The 25,428-nt window shown below is 46.8% G+C and overlaps 1 protein-coding gene across 1 annotated transcript in view; it reads left to right on the forward strand.

The window, feature by feature from the left end:
* The window catches only part of DNAH10 (dynein axonemal heavy chain 10), a 1,282,131-nt gene that overhangs the window by 1,227,980 nt on the left and 28,723 nt on the right, over positions 1-25,428 (forward strand). The window contains exon 72 of the mRNA XM_069215014.1: positions 2,465-2,560. Within this exon, the coding sequence (XP_069071115.1) occupies positions 2,465-2,560 (96 nt within the window). The remainder of the gene's footprint in view (positions 1-2,464; positions 2,561-25,428) is intronic.

Consider the following 25,428-nt stretch of genomic DNA (forward strand, 5'->3'; position numbering starts at 1 on the left):
CCCTTCGGGAACAGCATCTGTTGCAGCAGCAGGGGAACTGAACCTGGCAACTCTGCGCCTTCATGCGTGGAGATTGAGCGACGACAGTTGCCAGCCTTCCACTTTCCTCCTGCAGTCTGTAAAGTTATGCCTGCTATTGGAAATGTTTTGTAAATTATTGTACAGAAAGATCTATTGATCCTCTTTCTGCTTCTCTCTCTGACATTCTTTTCTTTTTCTTATCCCTTGCCCAGCAGAACTCTGCATTGGGCACTCTCAAAAGCTATCTTTTTGCCTTATCGGCGTTCCTTCGGCTGCCTGATCAGTCTTCACTATTCAAATAACCTATTGTACATAGATTTCTCGAAGGGCTTGTACATATGTATTCCCCTCCGAGCTTTGTTATGCCTCAGTGGGACTTAAGTCTGTTTTCACATTTCTCATGTGTGTTCCTTTTGAGTCACTGCACAACTGCCCCCTTCGGCTGCTCACCTTCAAGACAGCCTTCTTAGTGGTTATAACATCTTCCAGGAGGGTGAGTGAGATGCGGGCTCGCATCTAAGCTGCCATATCTCCCCATGTTCCTGGACAAGGTGGTACTTAGAATTTGTACTTCTTTCCTCCGCAAGGTGGTGACCCCATTTCACCTGGGTCACAACATCACTTTTCCCACCTTTTTGCTCCACTGTCTCCTTCAAAAGAAGAGGAGTGACTCCACCGGCTGGACCCAAAAAGAGCTTTTTCGTTCTCCCTTGACCGCACAAAACAGTTCCAGGTGGATGACAAACTCGTTGTGGGGTACGTGGGAGCAAAGAAAGGTCGGGCAGTGCAGAAACAAAACATTTTGCACTAGGTCGTTCTCTGCATTAAGATCTGCTACACACTGGCCAAGAACCCAGTGTGTAGCAGATGGCTCCTGAGGGCTTGAGAGCTCATTCCACCAGGGGCAAGGCTGCTACTACTGCGCTAGCACAAGGTGTTCCAGTCCTGGATATCTGTCAGGCAGTGACGTGGGCACCCTTGCACACGTTCACAAGACATTACTGCTTGGACAATCGGGTCCGTAGAGGCAGGCACTTTGCCCATTCAGTCCTACAGGACTCAAGGAGATCTGTCCGCAGCCCACTGCCAGGGAGTTATGGCTTGGGTATCTATTTTAAGGGTAAAAAATCTGCAGCTAGAAGTCTCTATCAGATGAACAAATTACTTACCTGCGGTAACGCATTGTGTGGTAGAGACACTATCTAGCTGAAGATTCCTTACATCCACCCATGCCTTCCCGCTTTGCGGACAAGTCCGCTAGGGTTAAGTATTGTCCCTTTCATGGCCCTAGTTTTTTGTCACAGACAAACTGTTTGTTTTTTCTATGGCTCTGCTCTTCTGGCGTGCAGGTTAGTGGAAAAGGAACTGACGGTTGCACGCCTTGTTGGTGCCTATATAGGTGACCGTGATATGATAGATGGCTCCAACGACGCCGACGATGTCATACGGATCCGAACTACGCCACCTGATGGCGCACACAAGGGTATTGCTCTGCAAAAGTTCTGTATTACAAGCTGACGCAAGGAAAGGTAAAGAATCTGCAGCTAGATAGAGTCTCTACCAGATCTTGCATTACTGAAGGTAAGTAACTTGTTCTTTTGGGGCCTTATCAGAATGGACATGGTGACATTCATTTTCTACATGCCCACTTTTAAATACCATGCACCCTACCTTGTGGTTTACAAGGTCTACACTGGGGGAACTTATTTATATTTAAAAGGGACCTCTTTGCTTGTCGAAAAGGGCTATGTTGACAGGTCAAACTCCTGGATTTACATTGCAGCTGTGAGGCTACAATGGTAGGCCTGAAGCCATATTTTGTAAGCCCACACTGTAAGCTGCACAATAGGTCCACAGGTGGCATTTATCTTCCAGGCCTCAGGTGCATTTCCTATACATATACTAGGAATTTCTAGACAAGAAAAACGTGTCAAAGAATACATTAATTTAACCATGTGTAAAGGGGGCACAGGACATTACTCCTGGATAGCAGGAGTAAAGTGTACAGAGTTCTAAAGCCAGCAAGGTAAATAGAGTGAAGGTTGTGGGGACATCACACAGAAGATGGTCATTTCCTACACTCCCCTAATTTACAGCAATGTTGGTAAGATAAGAACTAATAATTCTGTTGATTTCATCAGACTCTAATCCCTGAATAGTAATGCCAGCATACAGTAGTTTTGAGAGAAAGAGTAACATGTTAATTCCTTTGATTACAGATATTTTTTTAATTGCTTAACATGTAGAATTGCAATGAAGACAGAAACCTTTAATGATGATATTTTCAGAATATATTTAAATCATCTGAATTTGAGTTACTAAATCTGAACATTTCTGTGGCATAGACTAAAACTTATCACATCTTTTTGTGTGTGGCATATGTACAATTAAGATGTGTATGCAAAGTTTATGATTTTTTTAAATGTTTTATTGCCCATAACAGGTGTGCATGGAAGTTTTGAATACATATCTGACAAAAGCTTATAAGCAGCATGACCCAAGAATTCCGTGGGGCAGCCTTAAGTATCTTATTGGAGAGGTAAACTCTTAGCTTCTAACTCCTATGACTATCTTAATATTGAATTACAAAATTCACTGAACATTTAAATGTTAAATATCATGATGTAGTTTCTTTCTTTTTGCATTGACGAGTGCAAAAATACTGTGTGTGTACATAGTTTACCTGTACTGTAAAGAATAGGAATATATGCATTTATGATATTAATCATTTATGTATACTGTTAAGAAATTTCACTAAGAAATAAGACATGGACACAGAGTGGTTTCATATAGCAGTATTGTACATTTTAAATGCAGTATGCAATATATTCCAGTTACAAATATAAGCAGAAAAAAAAGCTTTACATAGTTCAAGTTAGACCATGTAGAAAACCTCCTTTGAATTCAAACCAATACTGCCAACAAATGTGGCCAGCAAATAAGGAAGCTGATAACCTTTCTGCTGCATTTGATTGTTATAAGATCTAGTAAGATAGATAAGTACCTTTTTGTTTGTTGTAATCTCCCCAAATCACTGCAAATGCCCAGAACCTATCACCACTGCTGTAGGAAGCTGGCCTAGTGTGTGGTGAGCACCTATGGTGTTATCAACTTATACCACATCCAGGTATCCCCTATTAGTGAGGTGTAGTCCATGTCTAGGAAGCCAGGCTCTTTAGATGTAGCTGTGTATGAGCAGCCAAGACTTATCTAGGATACATGCAAAGCTTATGTAATACCACTGTAGTCACACAGCCCTTATACATATGAAAGAACCACACAGTGTTACAAAATTAAAGGTACTTTATTTTAGTGACAAAAATACTAAATTACTATATAGACAATACCCCAACTGGAGGTAAGTAAAACGCATTATTATATGTGGAGTAGCAGTCAGGAATTAGCATAGAATGCAATAGAAAACAGTGAAAGGCAATAGTAATCCCTGAAGGCCTTGTGGGGGGGTGGTGCAAACCATATACTAAAAGTGGAATGCGAATGTTGGGCCCCTGCCCAAGGAACTGGAATCGGTAGAGGGGAGCTGGAGGAACTAGGAAACCCACAAGGTAAGTACCAAAGTGCCCCTCCAGCGACCAGGAGAAGAACGGTAAGTAGCTGGTTCTCCCAAAATCCACCAAAAGGACTTCAGAGAAGGATATTGCAAGACCCAGACAAGACTGCAAGAAACCAAAGGTGGATCCTGGACGAGGAAAGCCTGGGAAAGAAGGGAACCAGGTCCAGTTTACATTGGAGTGTCCAGTGGTGGCAGGAGCCACTACCCACCCATTTTCTCAGGAAGAGAGGAGATTCACGCAGCCGGTCGTCGTTGCAGTTGATGCCTGCATTTGCAGGGGAGTGACTCCTGCTTCTTGGTGCAGACTGAAGACTTGCCGTCCTCAGAGGATGCACAGCAGGGCAAATGTTGCAGTTGCTGAAAGGAGCCGGAGAAACAATGTTGCAGAGCAGAGTTTTGCTGTTCCTGTGTAGTCCAGCTGCAGTTCCAGTGGTCCGAAGTCGAAGTAAACATTTCAGAGGAGTCCTGCTTGAGTCTTGCATGTCGAATCTAAGGACCCACCCAAGAGGGAGTCCCTAAATAGTCAGCCCTGGAAGAGGGATTGGTCACCTAGCTAGTTGACCACCTATCAGGAGGGAACTGTGCTGTCACCTGCCTGACCAGGCCACTCAGATGATTCCAGGGCATCCCTGGGCACCACCCCAGGGATGGTGATGGACAGGGGTGTGGTTACCCCCTTTTCCATTGTCCAGTTTCGCGCCAGAGGAGGGGCTAGAGGTCCTTGAACTGGTGCAGACTGTTGTATGCAAGGAGGGTACCAAATGTGCCCTTCAAAGCATACCAGTGGCTTGGGGTGGCTACCCCTCCTAAGCTATGTAACACCTATTTCCAAAGGGAGAAGAAGTTACCGCCCTCTCCCAAAGGAAATCCTTTGTTCTGCCTTCCTGGGATTGAGCTGGTCAAGCAGAAGCAGGGCAGAAACCTGCATGGGGGGTGGCAGCAGTGTGGGCTGCCCGGAAAAAAAAAAACAGAAAGCTGGTAGAAGCAATGTTGGGGGTCCTCTAAAGGGCACCCAGAGTGCATGGAATCATGCAACCAATACTGGCAACAGTATTTGGGTATGATCCTAACATGTTTGATACCAAACATGCCCAGGTGCGGAGTTCCCATTATGTAGTTGGACACAGGTAGTGACCTATGTCCAGTACACGTGTAAAATGCTGTCCCCGCACTCACGATGTCCAGGAAAATGGAGCTGGAATTCATGGGGCACCTCTGCCCATGCAGGGGTGCCCTCACACTCAGATAGCTGCACCCTACCCTCTGGGCTAGGACAGACTACATCTCACTAATAGGGGATACCTGGACCTGGTATAAGGTGATAATACCTTAGGTACTCACAACACACCAGGCCAGCTTCCTACAACCTGATTCAAACCCAGCACAGGGGCTCCTGTAAATAGGACAATCGGCCACTGCCATTGCCCGCCTCTGGGCGACCCTAGGTTCCTCACTCCAGTGTACCTTCCCTTCTGCACCCCTGGATAGGGAACCCAAGAGACTGGATCTGCTTGGGAAGAAGATGTTTTCTTCCAACAGCCTAGCATTGAGGTTGGTAAACAACTCATGCTTATTGGGCTGTTTTTCCCACAGCTGTGGGATATGGTGGCACAAGTGGATGCATGAGACATTCTCTCCCAAACAGTAAAGGACAGAAGCGATGCGGCGAAGTTCACCATACCATGTGGCTTAGACACAAATGATTCGTAGGGCAGAGCAATTTCATCTATGGTGGCCCTTGGATGCCACGCCTGGCTACGAACATCTGGCTTCTCAGGGGATGTCCAGGCAAACCTTATGGACATGCCTTTTGATGGCACCTGCAGATTTGGTGAAAAGGCAGACTCTGCGCTGAAGCACTTTAAGGACTTCAGGGCTACAGCCAAGCACTTGGGCCTATAAGCTACCCCTTGCCAACCGTCTCTCTATCGCATCACACGCACCACGCCACCCACAGGCCGTTTACCGTCCTCCCTCAAGCCAACAGCTTGTGCGGGGACGCGATCATGGTGCCTTCAGACCCAGAGGGCCTGGCCAGAAGCCGTCCACCACCCTGCCCACTAACTCCACAGGGTCAAAGCCCTCCTAGCGTGATTCTGCAAGACCATACTTGTCCATTTGGAGGGAGAATAAGTCATCATCTCCCTCACTGGCAGTCCATGACATTGGACAAATAGGTTTTGCAGATCATGAAGAAGGGCCACTCCCTCCCCTTTCAGTCTTTCCCTCCTCCAATGCCTCCCTCAAAAGCACGGCTGATGGAGGATCATTTGGTTTTACTCCGCAAGGAAGTTACAGCTCTCTTGCCCAAGGGAGCCATACAAAGGCTCCCGATATCTCTTCCTCAAAAAGTAGAAATTCAAAATGCTCACTCTAGCTCAGGTCTTGTCTGCCCTAGACCAAGGAGACAAGATGGTAGCGTTGGACCTGCAGAATCCGTACTTCCACATCCCCATCCTGCTTGCCCACAGGCGTTACTTGTGGTTCAAGGTGGGCTACGAGCACTTCCAGTTTACTGTGCTACCCTTCGGCCTTACCAGTGCCCCTTAGGTGTTCACCAAGGTGTTGGCTGTGGTCACAGCTCATTTGCACAGGTTAGGGGTTTCAGTCTTCCCCTACCTCGACGACTGGCTGTTGAAGACTCCTTCGCCCCAGGCTGTCTTCTTCTCACCTCCAGACTACAGCAAACCTCCTGCATTCGCTAGGGTTCACTATAAATATGCCAAAGTCACACGTGACTCCCTCTCAGATGCTCCCTTTCATTGGAGCTGTTCTGAACACTGTGCAGTTTCGGGGGGTTTCTCCCGAGCAGTGAGTCCAGGATGAACAGGTTATGATTCTGATGTGTTGTCCTCTATCCTGGATTTCAGTGAGACTGACTCTGAGGCTGCTGGGCCTCATGGCCTACTGCATCCTGTTAGTAAAACATGCCAGATGGCATAGGCGGGCTCTGCAGTGGGATCTGAAGTTCCAGTGGGCGCAGCATCAGGGGGATCTCTCTGACATGGTCCAGATCTCAGAGGGAACTGCGAAGAATCTGCGATTGGGTCAGAGGCAGACTACTCTCCCCCAAGCAGATGTCACAGTAGTGACTGATGCATCGCTTCTGGGATGGGGTGGCCATCTGGGAGAGGTGAGATCAGGCTACTCTGGTCTCCAGTGGAATCTGGATTCCACATCAATCTACTGGAGCTCTGGGCATCCGGTTAGCATTGAAGGCATTTCTTCCTTTTGTCAAGGGGAAGATGGTGCAGGTGATCACGGACAACACCACCGCAATGTGGTACTGCAACAAGCAGGGTTGTGTGGGGGTGTTGATCCTTTATCAAGAGGCCTTGCACCTGTGGACATGGCTGGAACAGCAGGGCATAACCCTGGTGGTTCAACACCTGGCAGGTTCTCTGAACGCCAGAGCGTCCAATCCCAGCCGTCGATGCCTATTGGATCACGAGTGGCATCTCCATCCGGAGGTGGCACAAGGACAGCAATGGGGAGAGCCTTGGTTAGATCTGTTGTCCTCCTAAGAGAATGCGCAATGTCATCAGTATTGCATGTTGGAGTTTCCAAGGCAGCACTCGCTTGGCGATGCTTTTCATCATGAGTGGAGCTCAGGTCTCCCGTACAACTTTCCCGCCTATACCACTTCTGCCCAGAAATCTCAAGAAGATCAGAAACAAAGGGGCCCAAGTAATCCTTGTGGCTCTGGACTGGGCACGGAGAGTCTGGTATCCTGAGCTTCTGAAAATGAGCATCAATCCTCCGATCAGGTTTCCCCTTTGGGAAGATCTTCTGTCACATCAGCAGGGGAGGATTTTCTATCAGGTGCAGAGTGGGGTGTACTCGCGGATCCAGGGTGGTTCTAGAGCCCTTCTTGGTGGTTTCTCTGTGGACAGGGCCGCGGTCCTCAGGAGATCTTGGTCGTTGGGTAGGCAGGCAGTTCTCTGGGGGTTTGAAGAGGTCGCAGGTCCTGCAGGATGTGAGAACTTTTTGTAGCAAGAGTCTTGAAGCTGCTGACAGGTTGGTAGTGCTGGGGCCAAGTCGGTTGTCATCTGGAGTCTTCTCTGCTGGTGCCTCTCTTCAGTCCTTCTACTTCTTTTTTGGTTGCCAGGAATCTGAAAAGCAGTGTTGTAGGGATGCCCCTAAATACTAGTTTTAGGGGCGTTACAGGGGTCAGTGGACAGTAACCAATGGCTACTGTCCCTGAGGGTGGCCACACCCTTCTTGTGCCAACTCCCTTTGGGGAGGGGGGCACATTCCTAACCCTACTGGCTATCATCCTCCAAAACAGGTTGGAGGATTCTGCAAGGAGGGGTGTTACCTCAGCTCCAGGCACCTTTGGGGTGGTCTCAGCTGAGGTGGTAACTCCACCTTGAGTTTACTAATTTTCCCACTGGACCTGCCACCAAAAGTGGGGCTTGGTCTTGAGGGAGGAGGAAGGGGATGCAGGCGGGCGGGCATCTCCACTATCTGGAGTGCCCTGGGGCAGTGTAACAAAAGGCAGGAGCCTCTTGAGGCTCACTTTCAAGTGTTGCAGTTCCTGCAGGGGGGAGGTGGCTAGCACCTCCACCCAGAGCAGGCTTAGTCCCTGACCCCAGAGAGCACAAAGGCTCTCACCCCATGGGGTCAGAAATGTGTCTGTTAGTGGCAGGCTTGCACTGACTGGTCAACCTCACACTAGAGGGTTTGGTGAAGTATGGGGGGCATCTCTAAGATCCCTCTATGTGCAATAAAGCCAGCACTGGTATCAGTGTGGGTTTATTGAGCTGAGAAGTTTGATACCAAACTTCCCAGTCTTCACTGAAGCCAACGTAGAGCTGTGGTGTTCGTAATGACAAACTCCCATCCCATGTACTCATTAAGGCCACACTGCACTTACTATGGAGTTAGACACTGTAGGGGTATATTGCTCATGCAGCTATGCCCTCATCTGTGGTATAGTGCATCCTCCCTTAGGGCTGTGAGGCCTGCTAGAGGAGTGACTTACCTGTGCCACAGGCAGTGGTTTGTGGGCATGGCACCCAGAGAGGGATGCCATGTCTACTTTACCTTTTTCTCCCCACCAACACACACAGTCTGCAATGCTACTGTGCATGTGTTTGGTTAGGGGTCCCTCAGGGTGGCACAATATATGCTGCAGCCCTCAGAAGACCCTCCTTGGCCACAGGGCCCTTGCCATCACTAGTACCTTTTACAAGGGACTTAGCTGTGTGCTAGGGGTGTGCCAATTGTGGAAGCAATGGTAGAGTTTAGGGAAAGAACACAGGTGCTGGGGCCTGGATAGCAGGATCCCAGCACACACTCAGTCAAGTTAGCATCAAATATCAGTCAAAAAGTTGAGGGACGGTACTGCAACAAGGGGCCAGTTCCCTATAGGGCTTGTACATATGTTTCCTCCTTCGCCCATTGTCATGCCTCAGTGGGACGTAAATCTAGTTCTTACCTATCTTATGTGTGCTCCCTTCGAGCCACTGCACAACTGTCTCCTCCGGGTGCTCACCATCAAGACAGCCTTCTTAGTGGCAATAACATCTGCCCAGATGGTGAGTGAGATGCAGGCTTTGTCATCCAAGCCTCTGTATCTCACAATTTGTCCGGACAAGGTAGTGCTTCACACTCGTGCCTCTTTCCTTCCTAAGGTGGTGGCCCCCATTTCATCTGGGTCAGACTATCACGCTGCCTACGTTCTTTGTTCCCCCACATCCTTCTAAGGAAAAGGAGCTACTCCACCGACGGGACCCAAAAAGAGCATTCTACCTTGACCACACAAGAGTTACCGGGTGGATGATGAACTCTTTGTGGGGTATGTGGGAGCGAAGAAGGGTTGGGAAGCGCAGAAGCAAACCATTTCACACTGGGTCGTTCTCTGCAAAAAGATCTGCTATGCTCTGGCCAAGAAGCACCCTCCTGGGGGTTTGAGGGCACATTCCACCAGAGGCAAGGCTGCTACCACAGCGTTAGCACAAGGTGTACCAGCCCTGGACATCTGCCAGGCAGCAACAAAGGTGTCACTGCACACATTTGCCAAACACTACTGCCTGGACTATCAGGTGTGCAGACTGGCATTTTGCCGGTTCGGTCCTGTAGGACATTTTAGTCTAAAGTGAATTTCTGTGCAGCCCACCGCCAGGAGATTATGGCTTGGGTATCTATTCTATGGTAAGGAAATTGCAGCTAAAAGTCTCACAGATGAACAAGTTACTTACCTTCTGTAACACATTATCTAGTAGAGACTCTATCTAGCTGCAGATTCCTTGCACCCAACCATGCCTCCCCGCTCTGCGTACTCATCCACTAGGGTTGAGGGTTGTCCCTTTCAGGGCCCTAGTTTTAGCACAGACAAACCTTGTCAGTTCTTCCATGGCTCTGCGCTTCTGGAATGGAAGTTTGTAGAAAAGTAACTGATTTAAGCGCATCTGAATGGTGCCTTTATAGGTGACAGTGACATCATAGATGGCTCCAATGACCCCGACGACACCACGCAAAGCCAAACGGAGCCACCCAAGAGTGTGCAGGGGTATTGCTCAGCAAAACGTTCCAGATTCCAAGCTGGTGCCAGGAAGTTCTAAGCTATTTCACATGGTCATACAGGCACATAACCTGAACAATCATAGTGCCAGGATTAGGTTTGGGTGCCCTTCAGAAGCTACCTATATTTTAAAGTCATAAAAATGGTTCATGGTGTGAAATATATTTCTTCTGTCAGGAGTATTTGGCTGACTGTTCAATTGACTTCAGTTTTTATTAATTTTGACAAACAATGTTGTCAATGGGTTTCAGCTGATTTCAAGTATGAGGCTTATTTGATTGTAAATATATGGATGCGCGCTGTACGGCTGGCATACTGTAGAGCTGACAAAAGAGATCAATTATGTATTTCTCCCAAAACACCTACCTCACAAGACTACCTTAAAAGCTATCTACGCTCTTAACACATGATTTGATCTTGGAAATTTAGTGACGGACATCATGTGAGCATCTAAGTGAGAATAGTGGCATCCTGCATTCACAAATAGGTATATTAATTCATATATTGACAAAGACCGTACAAACACATAACTGAAACACATCTCCATGTCTAGAAGCATTTCTTAAAGTTGCTTTACTTAGTCTGGCCATTTGCCTCTAAATGGATTTGCTTCCTTGTTTGCATGTATGCATGCCTGCCAGCCCTCCCCTTCTATCTCTGGTATCCATTCCAAAATTTACCTGTACTTACCTGTTTGCCTTGGAATTCATAGTCAAAATATTGGTGTACCCATTTGTCTTATTGGCGCCTAATGAGACAGGGTTGTAGCATATTCATGGCATGAGGAAGATGAGATACGTTTATCAGATGCACAGTAGTATGAATGACAATAATAGAGGAGAGGAAAGAAAGCTTAGAATACACCTCCTCTAAACTGGAACTATATGACAATTAGCACTCCAGGTTTAACCCCTCCTCACATTGGTTCAGTGTGTGTACCAATGTAGGCTACTACCCACTCAAAGGAGACCTTGCTTCACTGTATTCATCTCCTGCGCCTAACGTCCGCATCTACCCACTTTGTAGAAACATAATACAGTGGATTCGGTACCTTCTCTGTGTGTAGGGTTTTGTGATGAATCTCTCCTTATCTTTACAAGTAGAGGGGAAGAACACGGTATAGTGAACAACCTACTGGTAGTTGATAAGCTAAATTCCTATCTCAAGCAACTAGACTAGAAATACAAAGGAATAATTCAACCCTGTGATTAGGTCAACAGGCGTTTCTCCAACAAGACTGGCCACAATTGAGGCAGTGGGGGCATTCATCAGGATCATAAACTTCACTGGGAATATTATGACTGTTTGTGATTATACTGTAAAATGTGGTTTCCAGTAAGTTAAAATATACTACACTAGAAATGTCCTGGAGTGGGTGAAGCTTCCGCCATCCACAAGAAACCCTGGCTGTGAGTAAAGGTTGATTGGTTGTGTGCTCCCGACTTGAATGATGAAATGTCTCAATTCTTTTTGCACATCTACTCCGGAAGTTAAAGAGATTGGTAAAAGATGAATCTCATTACCAATTACAATCACTCCCACTTGGCTGCAGCTTCATGAAAAGCATTTTCTAAATCTTCAGCAATTACAGTTGTGAGTTTCAGAAAACTGCCAGGGCTGCAAGGGAACGTTTCTATATACTTCGATGACTGCGAATTAATACAGAGAAAGTGGTCCTGGACTTGCACAGTATCCGTACTTCTGCTCCACTCAAGGGGTCTGTGAACTTGAACACAAATCAGTTGGTACCCATAATGGGGCTATCATTTAACAGGGATTCACTGGTCACTATCTAGAGAGAGCCATCCCGTCTGAGCAGAGGCTTTCTGTTATCCAGGAAAGGCTATCTCAATGTACCTTTTGAGACAGCAGCCTGTACAAGTACATTTCACCATATATTGGGCTGCATAGCGCCATATATTTAGTTGGCTGATATGCCTACACTAAACATGAGCCTTCTCTAATGGTTTCTGAGAATGAGATGCTTCTAGAATTTGGATCTCTTGGACACTAAGACCATTTGATATATCTTTGTGTATGATACAGTTATCAAACACACGTCATACAACCTACTGGCAGTCAGCATTAAGTAATTCTAGTTAGGATCTAGTTTCTATAGGAAAAGTGTTAGTTGTTTTGCTACTAACTTTCACAGCATTCGACGAATCTTCAAAAATTGTCAAAACTAGTACGCAACTCACTTCAGCTGCTATGTGGAAAGCTTCGGGGTGATCCATCAAGGGGGCCAGAGAAAACGTTGGGGTTCCAAAATGCATTTTCCCCAGGCAGTTTCCCATAGAAATTTTCAACACAACTACAGCCCGAACAGCTCGACGGAATTACACCAGATTTGGCAGAAAGCTAGCTCTTGGTCCGGAAAGAGCCCTTTTTGTAATTTGGTGTAAATACGTTCATTAGTTTAGGAGCTATTAAAACAAAAATAAATTTGTGTTTCTAGGGATGCGGATTCGCCATGGATCCCATGCGGATCTGGATCCATGTGCCAACAGCAATGCGGTGATTGACTGGCCGCAACCGAAAGGAAAGTTGTGGCCACCATTTTGTTCATCGGGACTTGGTTACCAGTGTGAAAAATAACATAAAAATGTCATAGAAGGGGTCAGTGCAGAGGCACTGTCAACCCATGGGACTAATGGAGGAGTCTGTGAGGGACCCCTCATGGCAGAAAATTGTCCAAAAATGTTTTTTTTTTTTTTTTTAAGCACGTGAGGATCCGTGGAACCACCTGGATCGTCATGGATTCGGGTGGATCCACAGATCCAGACCCCAGTTATAAAAAAACACATACTCACTCACAGACCCACACACCTACTCACATACTCACTTTTGCACCCAAACAATCACTCTCGCACTCACTCATACACACCCAGGTTGAAGGGACATTATAGTTAGGAAATAGCATTAAAAAACCATAGAAATTCAATGAAAAAAACAAGGTTACAGGGATGCTATAGTTAGTAATTAGAATTAAAAAAAAAACTTAGAAGTTCACTAAAGAAAACAAAGGTTACAGGGACGTTAATTCAGAATTTACATGAAAAAAAACCATAGAAATTCAGCTGTTATAGTTAGTTATTTCAGTTAACTATAACTTGTGCCCTAAGGTATCTATAACTCGCACCCTTGCCATACACTGCTACTTAGAACACATATTACATCACTCGTGACATATTCAATGACACCATTGATAATATCACTGTAACATTTCCAGTTAAATTATTGATGAGAAACCTGTGCATCGTGGTAGTGGGAGTTATAGTTATCTTAGGGAACTAAGGTGTTATTGTAGGAAAGTACCCTCTTTTTGGCATCGTTACCCCACTTTTGCCTGCTGTCAGTATTCTTTTACTGTTTTCACTGGGATTCTGCTAACCAGAACCGCAGTGATTGTGCTCTCTCCCTCTAAATTTGGTTGCCTAGGACTTTGCACACCCCATCATTAGCATACTGGTACCCCCATATAAGTCACTAGTATATGGTACTTAGGTACTCAGGGCGTTGTAGCACCAGGGGTTCCCCATGGGCTGCAGCATGTATTATGCCCCCCATGGGAGCCCATTCAAAATGTGTCTGCAGGCCTGCCATTGCAGCCTGCGTGAAAAGGTGCATGCGCACTTTCACTACAGGTCACTGCACCAGGGTCACTGTCAGTCACCCCTATGGTAGGCCCTCCTAGCCCAGAGGGCAGGGTGCAGGTCCCTGTGTGTGAGGGCAACGCAGCATGAGCAGAGGTGCCCCTAGGCACTCCAGCTCTATTACACCGGACTTTGTAAGTGCGGGGAAGCCATTTTACCCATGTACTGGACACAGGTCACAACCTGTGTCCAGCTACATAATGGTAACTCTGAACCTGGGCATGCTTAGTATCAAACATGTCGGAATCATACCCTAGTACTTTTGGCACTGTTGGTTGTATGATTCCATGCACTCTGGGGGCTCCTTAGAGGACTCCCAGTATTGCTCCTACCAGTCTTCTGGGGTTTTCCGGGCAGCCCGCACTGCTGCCAACCCTCAGGTTTCTGCCCTCCTGCCGCTTGACCAGCTCAAGCAGAGGAAGGCAGAACAAAGGATTTCCTGTGGGAAAGGGAGGTAGCACTCTCTCCCATGGAAATAGGTGTTACATGGCTTGGGAGGGGTAGCTTCCCAAAGCCACTGGTATAATTTGAAGGGCACATTTGATGAGGAAGAGGATTTATTCCCAACCCCAGAAGAGTTTTGTGGGCCTGATGAAGAATCTTTTGTTTTATCTTTGTCCCCACCTTTGTCCTGATGCTTACCTGCTTCCTTCTTTTTGTGGTCACCCCCTGTGTGAGTATTCCTACTCACCCTGGTGTGGACCCACTTGTCTGCCTTCTTTCCCAATTTTTGGGGCGAGGTCAGATCAGAGTCCACCACATATTGATGCAGCTGATCAGAAATACAGTTATTCCAAATGTGCTCTCTCAGAATCAAATTGTATAAGCCCTGGTAGTCACTCACTTTGCTCCCATGCAACCAACCTTCCATAGCTTTAACAGAGCAGTCCACAAAGTCTATCCAATCCTGGGAGGACTTCTTTTTGGTCTCCCTGAACTTAATTCAGTATTGTTCAATGGTTAGGCCAAAACAATCTAAGAGGGCATTTGAGTGCTGTATAATTGCCTGGATCTTCCTCTCTGACAGTGCCTTTGTCAGAGAAGGAGGGCCACAAGATTGCTGCCCACTGTCATCGGGGAACCCTTTGAACTTAGCAGGCCCTCTCCAAAGCGGTGAACCATTTATGAATATCATCTCCCCCCTTGTAAGGTGGGACTATCTTGCTCAGGTTCCTAGAAAAATGGGAGTCCTCCCTGATCCACAGCTACCTCTAGAGAGCCTGGCTTCTAGACACTGCCTACACTAATAGGGGATACCTGGACCTGGTATAAAGTGTAAGTACTTTAGGTACCCACCACACACCACGCCAGCTTCCTACAGTCCACAGATTGGGGTTCAAGTTAATCCCAAACACCCACCACCAGCAACACGGGGCCATCCGGGTGCAGAGTTCAAAGGTGAGGCAAATTTAATATGGGCTCGTATGAAGAATGGGGGCACTCGGAATCAGGCCTACTTACAGGTAGGTACCCACGTCTTTGGAGGGCAGACCTGGGGGGTTTAGAGGAGCACCGGGGGGGTCCCTGGTCAGCACCAAACACATACCTTCAGCGGTGCTGGGGCGGGCGGGTGCAAACACAGCGTCGGGCTCCCAATGCTTTCCTATAGGGGAAACCCGGGGGTCACAAAGATGCTGCAGGTGAAGTCCAGGGGGGTCGGTTCTGGGAAACCAAAGGCTGGACAAGGAGGGGGGCCGCCTGCTGGATGTTGCCGCACCAAAGGTCGGATCCCCAAGGCCTGGGAGCTGCGGGTGCAGGGGTACCTTTTGCCATCCGGAATCTTCGTCCAGTTCTGTCGTGGTCAGGGGGTTCCTCCGGACTTGGGCTGCAGGCGTCGTTATGGTGGACTGGAGGGGTCAACCCAGGGTGGGCACTTGCTCAGAATTGCCTGGGGACCTGCTGTAGTCGGTTGGGCCAGCTCGACTAGGGACGTGGGCAACGGGTGCAAAGTGGGCAGTATTTGCGGATCCGGGGAGCTTCTGGAGTCCTGAGATGGAGTTTCTTCTTGGACAGGGCATTTGTCCACAGGAGTTCTTGGTCCTCTGTGATGCAGACAGTCCCCTGGAGGCTTTTCAGAGGTCGCTGGACCTGAAGGATGCGTCGCTTTCTTTTGCAGGGCTTTTAAAGCTGGAGACAGGCCAGTAGGGCTGGGTCCAAGTCAGTTTTTGCCTTATGTCTTCTCCGATGAGGTTTCAGCTTAGCAATCCTTCTTTCTTCTTGTGAGGTCACCAGGAATCTGATGAGCTAGGTTCAGGGGAGCCCTTAAATCCTGGACTTAGGGGCGTTACAGGGATCAGAGGGAAGTAGCCAATGGCTACTGACTTTAGGTTGGCTACACCCTTCTGGTGTCCACTCCCTTTGGGGAGGGGGACACAGACCTAACCCTATTGATCCCTGTCCTCCAAACAAAGATAGAGGATTTTTCAAGGAGGGGGTCACCTCAGCTCTGGACACCTTAGGGGTGTATCAGCTAAGGTGGTCACTCCTCCTTGTTTTTTCTACGTTTACAGCTGAACTTGCTGCCAAACGTGGGGCTTTTTCCAGGGGGCGGGCATCTCCATTAGCTGGAGTGCCCTGGGGCACTGTAACATGAGGCCTGAGCCTTTGAGGCTCACCGCAAGGTGTTACAGTTCCCACAGGGGGAAGGTGTGAAGCACCTCTACCCAGTGCAGGCTTTGTTTCTGGCCACGAGAGCTCAAAGGCTCTCACCCCATGTGGTCAGAAACTTGTCTCTTAGTGGCAGGCTGTCACTGACCAATCAGTCCTGCACTAAAGGATTGGGTAAAATACAGGGGGCATCTCTAAGATGCCCATTGTGTGCATTGTTCAATACATCCAACACTGGCATCAGTGTGGGTTTATTGTGCTGAGTGAAGCCATTATGGAGCTGTGGAGTTCGTAATGACAAACTCCCAGACCCTATACTCAATATGGCCACACTGCACTTACAATGTCTAAAAATTAACTTAGACAGTTAAGGGGATATTGCTCATGCAGCTATGCCCTCAACTGTGGTATAGTGCACCCTGCCTTAGGGCTGTAAGGCCTGCTAGAGGGGTGACTTACCTATGCCACAGACAGTCGTTTGTGGGCATGGCACCCTGAGAGGGGTGCCATGTCGACTTTTTATTTTTCTCCCCACCAGCCCACACAAGCTGCAGTGGCAGTGTGCGTGTGCTTAGTGAGGGGTCCCCTCAGGGTGGCATAATACATGCTGCAGCCCTTGGAGACTTCCCCTGGTCACATGGCCCTTGGTACCATGGGTACCTTTTACAAGGGGCTTAACTGTGTGCCACAGTGTGCCAATTGTGGAAACAATGGTACAGTTTTCGGGAAAGAACACTGCTGCTGGGGCATGGTTAACAGGATCCCAGCACACTCTCAGTCAGGTTGGCATCAATATCAGGCATAAAGTAGGGGGGTAACAATACCAACAGTGGCACTTTCCTAGACAAGGGTAATACTCGAACACAAAAAACATGAGGGTGTCTCTCAATTCACAAAAGAATGGTATAACATTCCCAAGGTGACGTCCAGAGTATCTCCGAAACCTCAAGCACCACAGAGCTGGCCCTCTCACTCTCCTGTCCACCCTGAGTCAGAGTAAACACTACCAACTCTCCACTCTGTGTTAAATAATCTAGAATAATAAATCCTACATCACATCCTAGCTTTAGGCAGAATAGAACTGAGTATTTCAGATTGTGGCATGGAAAACACTGTGCAAAGGTTTGACATGTGTGACAGTGCACAGGGAACCAATGGTTAAATGCACTGCAACATTAGCTTGTGGTATTCTCTCCTGAGAGAAGAAAAGTCCTGCTGATGGTTCTCCAAGTCATGAAGAGAAAGAGCATCATTCCCTACAGGATTCCCCACAGGGTCCCACACTGCAGAAGAACATACCAAGATACACGTCATCTATCAAGTAGGAAGCACTACTGCCATGGGAATGGAAACACTTCTTCTGGGATAAAACTCATTGTTCATACACAGAATTACAGAGAAAAATAGCAGTCATTCCTCCTCCTAGCAGCAGAATCCAGGACTGGGCACGTAACTCCAGTGATGTCAAAGGCCAAGAGAAATTTCCACCATGCTCACCTGCAAACACAGGCTGAAAACGAATATGAACTGTAGACTGTGAGGTTTGTGTTTTGTCAAGAGCCATTGCTAAGTCAACAAGTGATACCTGCATGCCGCACCTCGGTATGTTTATCCAGCTGTGGTTAAGGTTCTCTGTAAAAGTCTTGCTTCAGTACAGTAGGTCCTGTGCACAACAGATTCTATGCCGCAAGCAAAGAAGTGACAAAAATTGTGACACCATTGCGCATCAAGATCCGTGGTGCTAAGACAATGCCAATAAATCCCGGTTGGCCGGCCAATAACTATAATTGTCTCACCACTTGATGCCACCAGATAGCTTTACATAGGCCATTTTAATCAACAATGTACAGCATGTTCCAGCAAAAGGTGGACAATGGCTGACCATCAGCTTATGACTAGTACTAAGGAGAGTAGGTTGGTAAGTAAGATTGGGGCTGTGAGCTTCAGCGTTTGCAACAGAGCTGCTGGAGTATAATATTAAAATACATTATATGAGAGGCAGGAAATGAGGGGGGCTTAAGGGGCAGTGGAAAAGGAGAGGAATGCAGAGTAGCAGGTGTACAATATTTTGTAAAATAACATTTTTGAAGACTTTAAAAACAGAGAGGAGAGTCTGTGTGTGTTTTTGTGTGCATAAATATAAAATTCCTGGTGGAATTAGGCAGGCCCCTCCCCATACCCAACTGAAAGTACCTAAACCCAAAGATTTACTAGAAAAAACATTCATCGGGGGGTGTACCACCACAAACAACACCCCATCCCCGGAGCTATGATCCTATCAGTACTCTTGGTTGGAGTGATGTCATCATCTCACCCTTTATAGAGATCCACAAACAGGAAGGAAATGTTCAGTAGATTTTCTGCTGCAGTTCAAGTCAGCTCATGACCACCTCCAACAGGCAGCTTTCTCTCACCCCACCAGGTTAGCTTCTTTTAAGCTGCAGTAGGTGGGTCTCCTCACCCTTGTAGGCTACTTTTCGCCTCCAGGTCACTCTTAATTTCCCACTTCAAGATTCAGTGCAGAAGGAGAATTAAACTCAGTCTTCAGACTCTATACACTCCTGTTGTTCACAGTTCAGAACTATCTACTTCCACCTATAGAAATGCTTTAATGCTTGGCAGAGAGGGAATAATAAAGTCATTTGGTGACGCTCATACCCCACCAAACTTGTGGTAGCCTTTTAGAGTCAGGGAAGACCCGAGCTTATATTTCACCTGGCTCTGCCGACATAGATCCTTGACATGGTAGCCTTTTGCCTACCCTGATTACGGCTGTGTCTATAACTTGTTTTTCCCTACCCATCAACTCAATGTATAGCATGGGTGTACTGGGTTGCAAACCAGTACAGTGGTCCTTGTGCAGAGTTAAAATTCCTTGTGCTTCTGGACATTTTCTTGTTTTCAGAAAACAAAAATCTTTGCCAAGAAGGTGCCTCGAAATTTGGTGCCTGCTTAGCAAAGGATAAGTGTGTTCACTTGAGTCACCACAGTTCATAGTCTCATTTAGAAGCATTACAGTCCTTTGCCCAGGGAGGAAAGGCCTCCAGCAAACTTGCAGGCACCATGCTGTACGTCAGCCGATTACAGATTTTATGACATCAGATGGCCCAAAGCTATTTTGACAGCTTCAAGAAAATTCAAGGTTGCGCCCTTTTCTTTGTGGTCTGATTTGCAGAGTATTCGTTTTTTAAAAATGTACAGACTTAGGGGGTCATTACGACCTTTGTGGGCGGCTACCGCCGCCCGCCAGGCAGTAACTGCCATGCGGCCGCCAATGCGGCCGCACTCACGCGGCCCCCATTATGACATTCCCGCTGGGCCAGCGGGCGCAAACCAAGTTTGTGCCCGCCGGCCCAGCGGGAATGAGGCCGCAACATAGGAGCCGGCTCCTAATGGAGCCATCGGTGTTGCGGCCGTGCGACGGGTGCAGTTGCACCCGTTGCGCTTTTCACTTTCTGCTATGCAGACAGTGAAAAGCTGGCCGGGGCCCTGTTAGGGGGCGCCTGCACTGCCCATGCCAGTGGCATGGGCAGTGCAGGAGGACACCCCTTACCGCCAGCCTCTTCCTGGCGGTGCAAACCGCCAGAAACAGGCTGGCGGTAGGGGGGTCATAATCCCCAGGGCAGCGCTGCTTGCAGCGCTGCCCTGGCGGATTATCACCGCCGGGGCTAAAACGGCGGTAAACCGCCGGCCCCGGCGGAGCGACCGCGGCGCTACCGCCACGGTCGTAATAAGGGCCTCCGTACTGCCAGCCTGTTGGCGGTACGGACGCCACATTACCCCTGGCGGTCTCTGACCTCCAGGGTCGTAATGACCACCTTAGTGTAGGAAGTTGGCTGTGTATATACTATCTCAAAGTGAAAGATAGTGTGCACAGAGTTCAAGGGTTCCCCTTAGAGGTTGATAGTGGCAATAATAGATAAAACTAATACTCTATTTGTGGTAGTGTGGTCAAGCAGTTGGCTTATCAGAGGGTAGTGTTAAGCATTTGTTGTACACACACAGGCAATACATGGGAACACACACTCAAAGACTTAACTCCAGGCCAATAGGTTTTTATATAGAAAAATATTATTTTCTTTATTTTAGAACCACCAGATTCAGAATTCAAGTAACTACATAAATTGTAAGGTAATTGGCATAGGTATATATGAAACTTTGAAGTAAAACAATAATGTACACAGTTTGTCATAAAATGTCAATAAGCTATTTTAAAAGTGGACCCAGTGCAAAATTCATTAGTTCCTGGAGGAGGTAAGTACAAGTTAGTTTAGCAGGTAAATAAAGCACTTACAAGTTCAGTCTCCAGGGCATAGGCAGCCCACCGCTGGGGGTTCAAGTTAACCCCAAACACCCAGCACCAGAAACACAGGGCCGGTCAGGTGCAGAGGTAAAAAAGGGGCCCAAATAACATAGGTACCTATGAAGACTAGGGGTGCTCCGGTTCCAGTCTGCTAGCAGGTAAGTACCTGCGTCCTCAGGGAGCAGACCAGGGGTTTTTTGTAGAGCACTGGGGGGGTCCCAAACAGGCACACAAAATACACCCTCAGTGACACAGGGGCGGCCGGGTGCAGTGTGCAAAGTAGGTGTCGGGTTTTGTATTGGTTTCAATGGAGGGCCTCAGGGGTCACTCTGGCGATGCAGGCAGGGCACAGGGGGTCTTCTCGGGCTAGCCACCGACTGGGCAAAGATGAGGGCCACCTGCTGGTCACTCCTGCACCGGTAGTTGGTTCCTCTTGGGCCTGGGGGCTGCGCGTCCAATGCTTCTTCTAGGTGTCGGGTTCTTTGTTACCGGGCAGTCGCGGTCGGGGGGCCTCTGGATTCTCTCTGCAGGTGTCGCCATGGTGGTGCAGGGAGGTCGTCTCAGGGTGGCCACGTCATGGGAGTCGTCTGGGGGTCCTCGCTGCAGTGTGGAATTCTCTGAACACGGGCCGGGGGCGTCGGGTACAGAGTGTTGGGGACTCACGCTGTGGAGTTTACAAAGCATACATGACAACCACTTGTGTCCACTGGCCACAATAACCACCCGTTTGGACCTGAAAATGTCAAATTAAATGTTCCATTTTGGACCCACCCATTGAGGTGTTCTTCAGTGACATTTAAAATCTTTTGCCATTTGTCAAATTTAGCTGGTGACGGAATACTGGGTGCATTCAATTCCTTAATCTTTGCTAAGCCTAAACAACTTGTTTGTTGTATAGTTTCATTTAAAAATATAATTTGCAGCGGAATAAGACATGCTCTAAACAAAGCTTCCCATCCCTGTATTTGCCATTGTCTAGTTCCTCACACACTCTTTAAGTCAATCGACTTCAGTCAATCTTCATAGCCATCAATTGCCAACTGGTAAACAAAAGAGTTAGAATAGATTAATTTGGTGTCTGTTAACAGGACATTCTTCAATTCCATAGGAGGCAGGTTAAAATAATAACATGTCCAGTAAAATATACAAACTTTTCTACATATGTTTTAGAAGTCCCCACTGGCGGAGTTGGAAAATGTTCCGATTGTGTGTAATTATAAACAGTTCTCAGGGTGCTGACTTTATGTATAAAGTGGAATCCGAAATTATGGTAACAGAACATTTCCCTATACTTTCCTGTTGTCTGGTAAACATCTTTCCTTTCAAACACAGTATTGTATTCAAACTCAGAAAGCATAGCATCAACTGTTTTCACATTCCAATCATCAGAAACCACCCCAGGTGTTGTCATACCATTCATAGAGATTTTGAACACATATGGAATTTGAATCATTTCCATCGGCCCGAATATCTCAAAAGGAACTTTATGCCAAACAATCCCATAAGGAATCAGTGTAGCTGAAATGTTCACTAGGGACAAGTCTCAGCAGACCTTATGTGAGGACAGATGAGGCTTCAAAACCTCATCAACCAGTTCAACAGCAGAGCGTTCAGAAAGATAATGACCATGAATCAGCAGAAAGAAAACAATGACAAAACCAATCCAAAGGAGGAAGGCAAGCATAGTTTACAGGACCCATAGTTAACTCCATGGACGAATCAGATAGTTAGTTTTAAGCTAATTGAATAGCTCACGTGCTCTTGATACAGGCGTAGTTAAAGATGCTGAAGAATTTGAAAAAGAATCGTTGATGTCGACAAAATATCAAGAAGCAGTTTGTGCAAACACTGGAGCCAGTGTCAGAAAAGGAGAACTTGCAGATGTATCCATTGGTGGTTTGTAGTAAACAATTCCATCTGTTTGCGTTGAATTTGAGTAATATAGCTCAGAACGTTGGACATGTCTTGTCAGAGATGAAGTGATAGGTACTAATGAAAGTTAATTTCCCACTCTCCCCTCTTGGGGCTGTTGTTTACATTTTAAAGAGGCTCATCCTGACTGGCAGTGAGAGGGATTTGAGAATTGCTCAGAAGTCCTCGTGGTCTACTGTGTAGGGCTGGCCACACAGTGTAAATTGACATTGTCAATTGATGCAAAGCGATTTTCTTTGGAAGCAGGCAGCGGTGGTAGCATGACAGTGTTGGTACAGTGTATTCCCAGTACTGGAACTGGTGCTCGATATGCAGGGACAGATTCTTTTTTTACAGCAATTTTTTCCAGCACTAGATCCCCAACTCTTGGAATGGGTATTGTTGGTGAATCCCTCATTACCAAGGTGGTGGCACATGCAGATGGGTTTTCATCATTGAACTGTTGTAATTCCTGCAAGACAGTGACACGTTCATGTATGTCAAAAGGTGTGTTTGCTGCCACTGTGCCATGGCCATCAAGATCTGGGACATACATAGCTATGCCGAACAGAACCTCATATAGGATGCGCCCTCCCAAGGACCTTCTGGACGGATTATTCAGTGCTCTCCGGACTCCATACAGGTGGTTAAGCCAACTACGACCCGTACCTAGTAGCCTTACTGTTAAGGATTGCTTTAAGTCTTGGTTTTCCAGCTCCACCACCCCATTTCCTTCGCATGATAGACAGACGAGAAATGGAGTTGGACAGCCATCGTCGCCATGGTTTCCCTGAATGCCCTTGAGGCAAAAGCAGGGCCATGATCCAATTGGAAAGCTGCAACTGCATGCCCAGATGAAGACTTGCAAATCTTTAATAAAATTTCAAGCGTCAGCTAATGTTGTGGTCATACCCATAGAAATCTGGAGCAAGAATCAACAGCGACTAAGATGTATTTATATGCACCATCTAGTGTTAGGGGACCACAATGGTCCAGGTACACACATTGTAGTGGTTTGTAGGTAATTAGGAGGGGTGTCTGCGGTGGCGTTTTGCGGTGGACTATCTTATTTGTTGGCAGATGTCACAACAAAGGACATACTGTGTGGACTGTTTGTATAGAACTGGCCACCAATAGCGTTTTCGTAATAATGAAATTGTATCTGCCACACCTGCATGGCCAGAAGCAAATACCTCATGTGCTGCTTTATTAGATTTAATATTTTGTCTTGGTTGGGCATCACACGATCACCCAGTCCTATTATGGTTGCAAATGCAACATATTGAGCGCTTAGATTGTGGGAATATTTGGCGGGATATGCTTTCAGCAAGGGCTTGCTGTCAGCCAAAGCTTTCACAGCAGCTAATGTTCCATCATCTAACTTCATCCTAGCATGAGTAATCGCAGCAACAGAAGCCGTGACTACTGCTGACTTGGCTGCTTCATCAGCCAAAGTGTTTACTGTAATGTGTATCCCTACATGTTGATGGCCATTTGTATGTACTACATGGGTATTTGGTAGCATCTCGTTTAGATTGACTACCTTCCCCCACAGAAGTCTGTGTTTGATGGTGTTCCCTTTTGAATCTCTGAACCCATTCTGGTGCCAGTAATGCAGGTATTCATTAAAGGACTGGACACAATAATTTGAATCACACACAATCAGTATTAGAAGGTCAGGATCTGTGTGTTCCAGTGCCATTAGTAGAGCCTTAAGCTCTGCCAATTGTGCAGTGCAGTCCCCGAAGGTCTGCCTTTATGTGTTTTGGGGATGGAACTTCCCATCCCTCATGAATCCGCTCACTGCTGCGCAAGCAGTGGAGTATTGCTGTTTGGTGCTTACCACTGGTTGTGCTGAACCATCAGTGTAAATCATTTGATATTGATCAAGAGTCAAAATGTTTGCAGGTGTTGGGTATTCAAGTTCATACCGAAGGAATTCTCTTTTCTGAAGTTTGGATCAAAAACATAACCAACATCAGTGGCAGTCAAAGAGGTGTCCCATTGAATCCATTGATGATGTAATGCTTTCGCGTTTGGAACGCTTGCTTTTGTCACAGCCTTTTAAGGCTGGTATGGGGTTCACGAAAAGAATGCATTTCTCCTGGACTAAAGGTCTCTTTTATGACCGCCATCTGAACAGCAGTCAGAATTTTCTCAGTGGGAGCAAAGTGTTCTTCAGCTGTTGCATACAAATGTGATTTGTATGCTATGGGGTCCGTATCATCTTTATTGAATGTTACATAGGTAAACTTAATGGCACCAGCAATTACTGTGATGACTAAGTTTGTTTTGTTATTTTGAGTATGTAGATATTTTTCTTCAAGCATATCCTGATGTAATGCTCTGAGAATGCATGTGTGTTCAACCGTCCAATATTTACTTGAAAAGTCTGGACGTTTTAAGTCATAAAGTGGTTTTATGTGCTGTGCATAATCTGGGATGTATGTCCTGCCAAAATTGAAAGAGCCCAACAATGAGTGTAGCTTTTTGATAATATTCGGTGGTTGCAACTGTGCGCCCTTTTCTAGTAAGCGGGGCGCTAGGCTCTTCCTTTTCGTCTGATAGCGCGTATCCAAAAACTGAACACTAAGAAGGGCAATTTTTGTTTTCTTGAAATTAAATTTGTAGCCTATTTCAGCGAAACCCACCACAATGCAGTCTACCTGTCTTAGGTGTGTGGTGACCAGGTCGTCATCTGTTAGGTAGATATCATCTACATAGAACAACGCCTCATGGTCAATGTTGTGTAGTATGGATGTTACACATGCTGAGAACAGTCCAGGACTGTTCTTGTACCCTTGTGGAAGTCGGAAACTTTTTGTCTGCA

This window comes from Pleurodeles waltl, chromosome 11 (genome assembly GCF_031143425.1).
Source record: "Pleurodeles waltl isolate 20211129_DDA chromosome 11, aPleWal1.hap1.20221129, whole genome shotgun sequence".
In the NCBI taxonomy this organism is placed as follows: Eukaryota; Metazoa; Chordata; class Amphibia; order Caudata; family Salamandridae; genus Pleurodeles; species Pleurodeles waltl.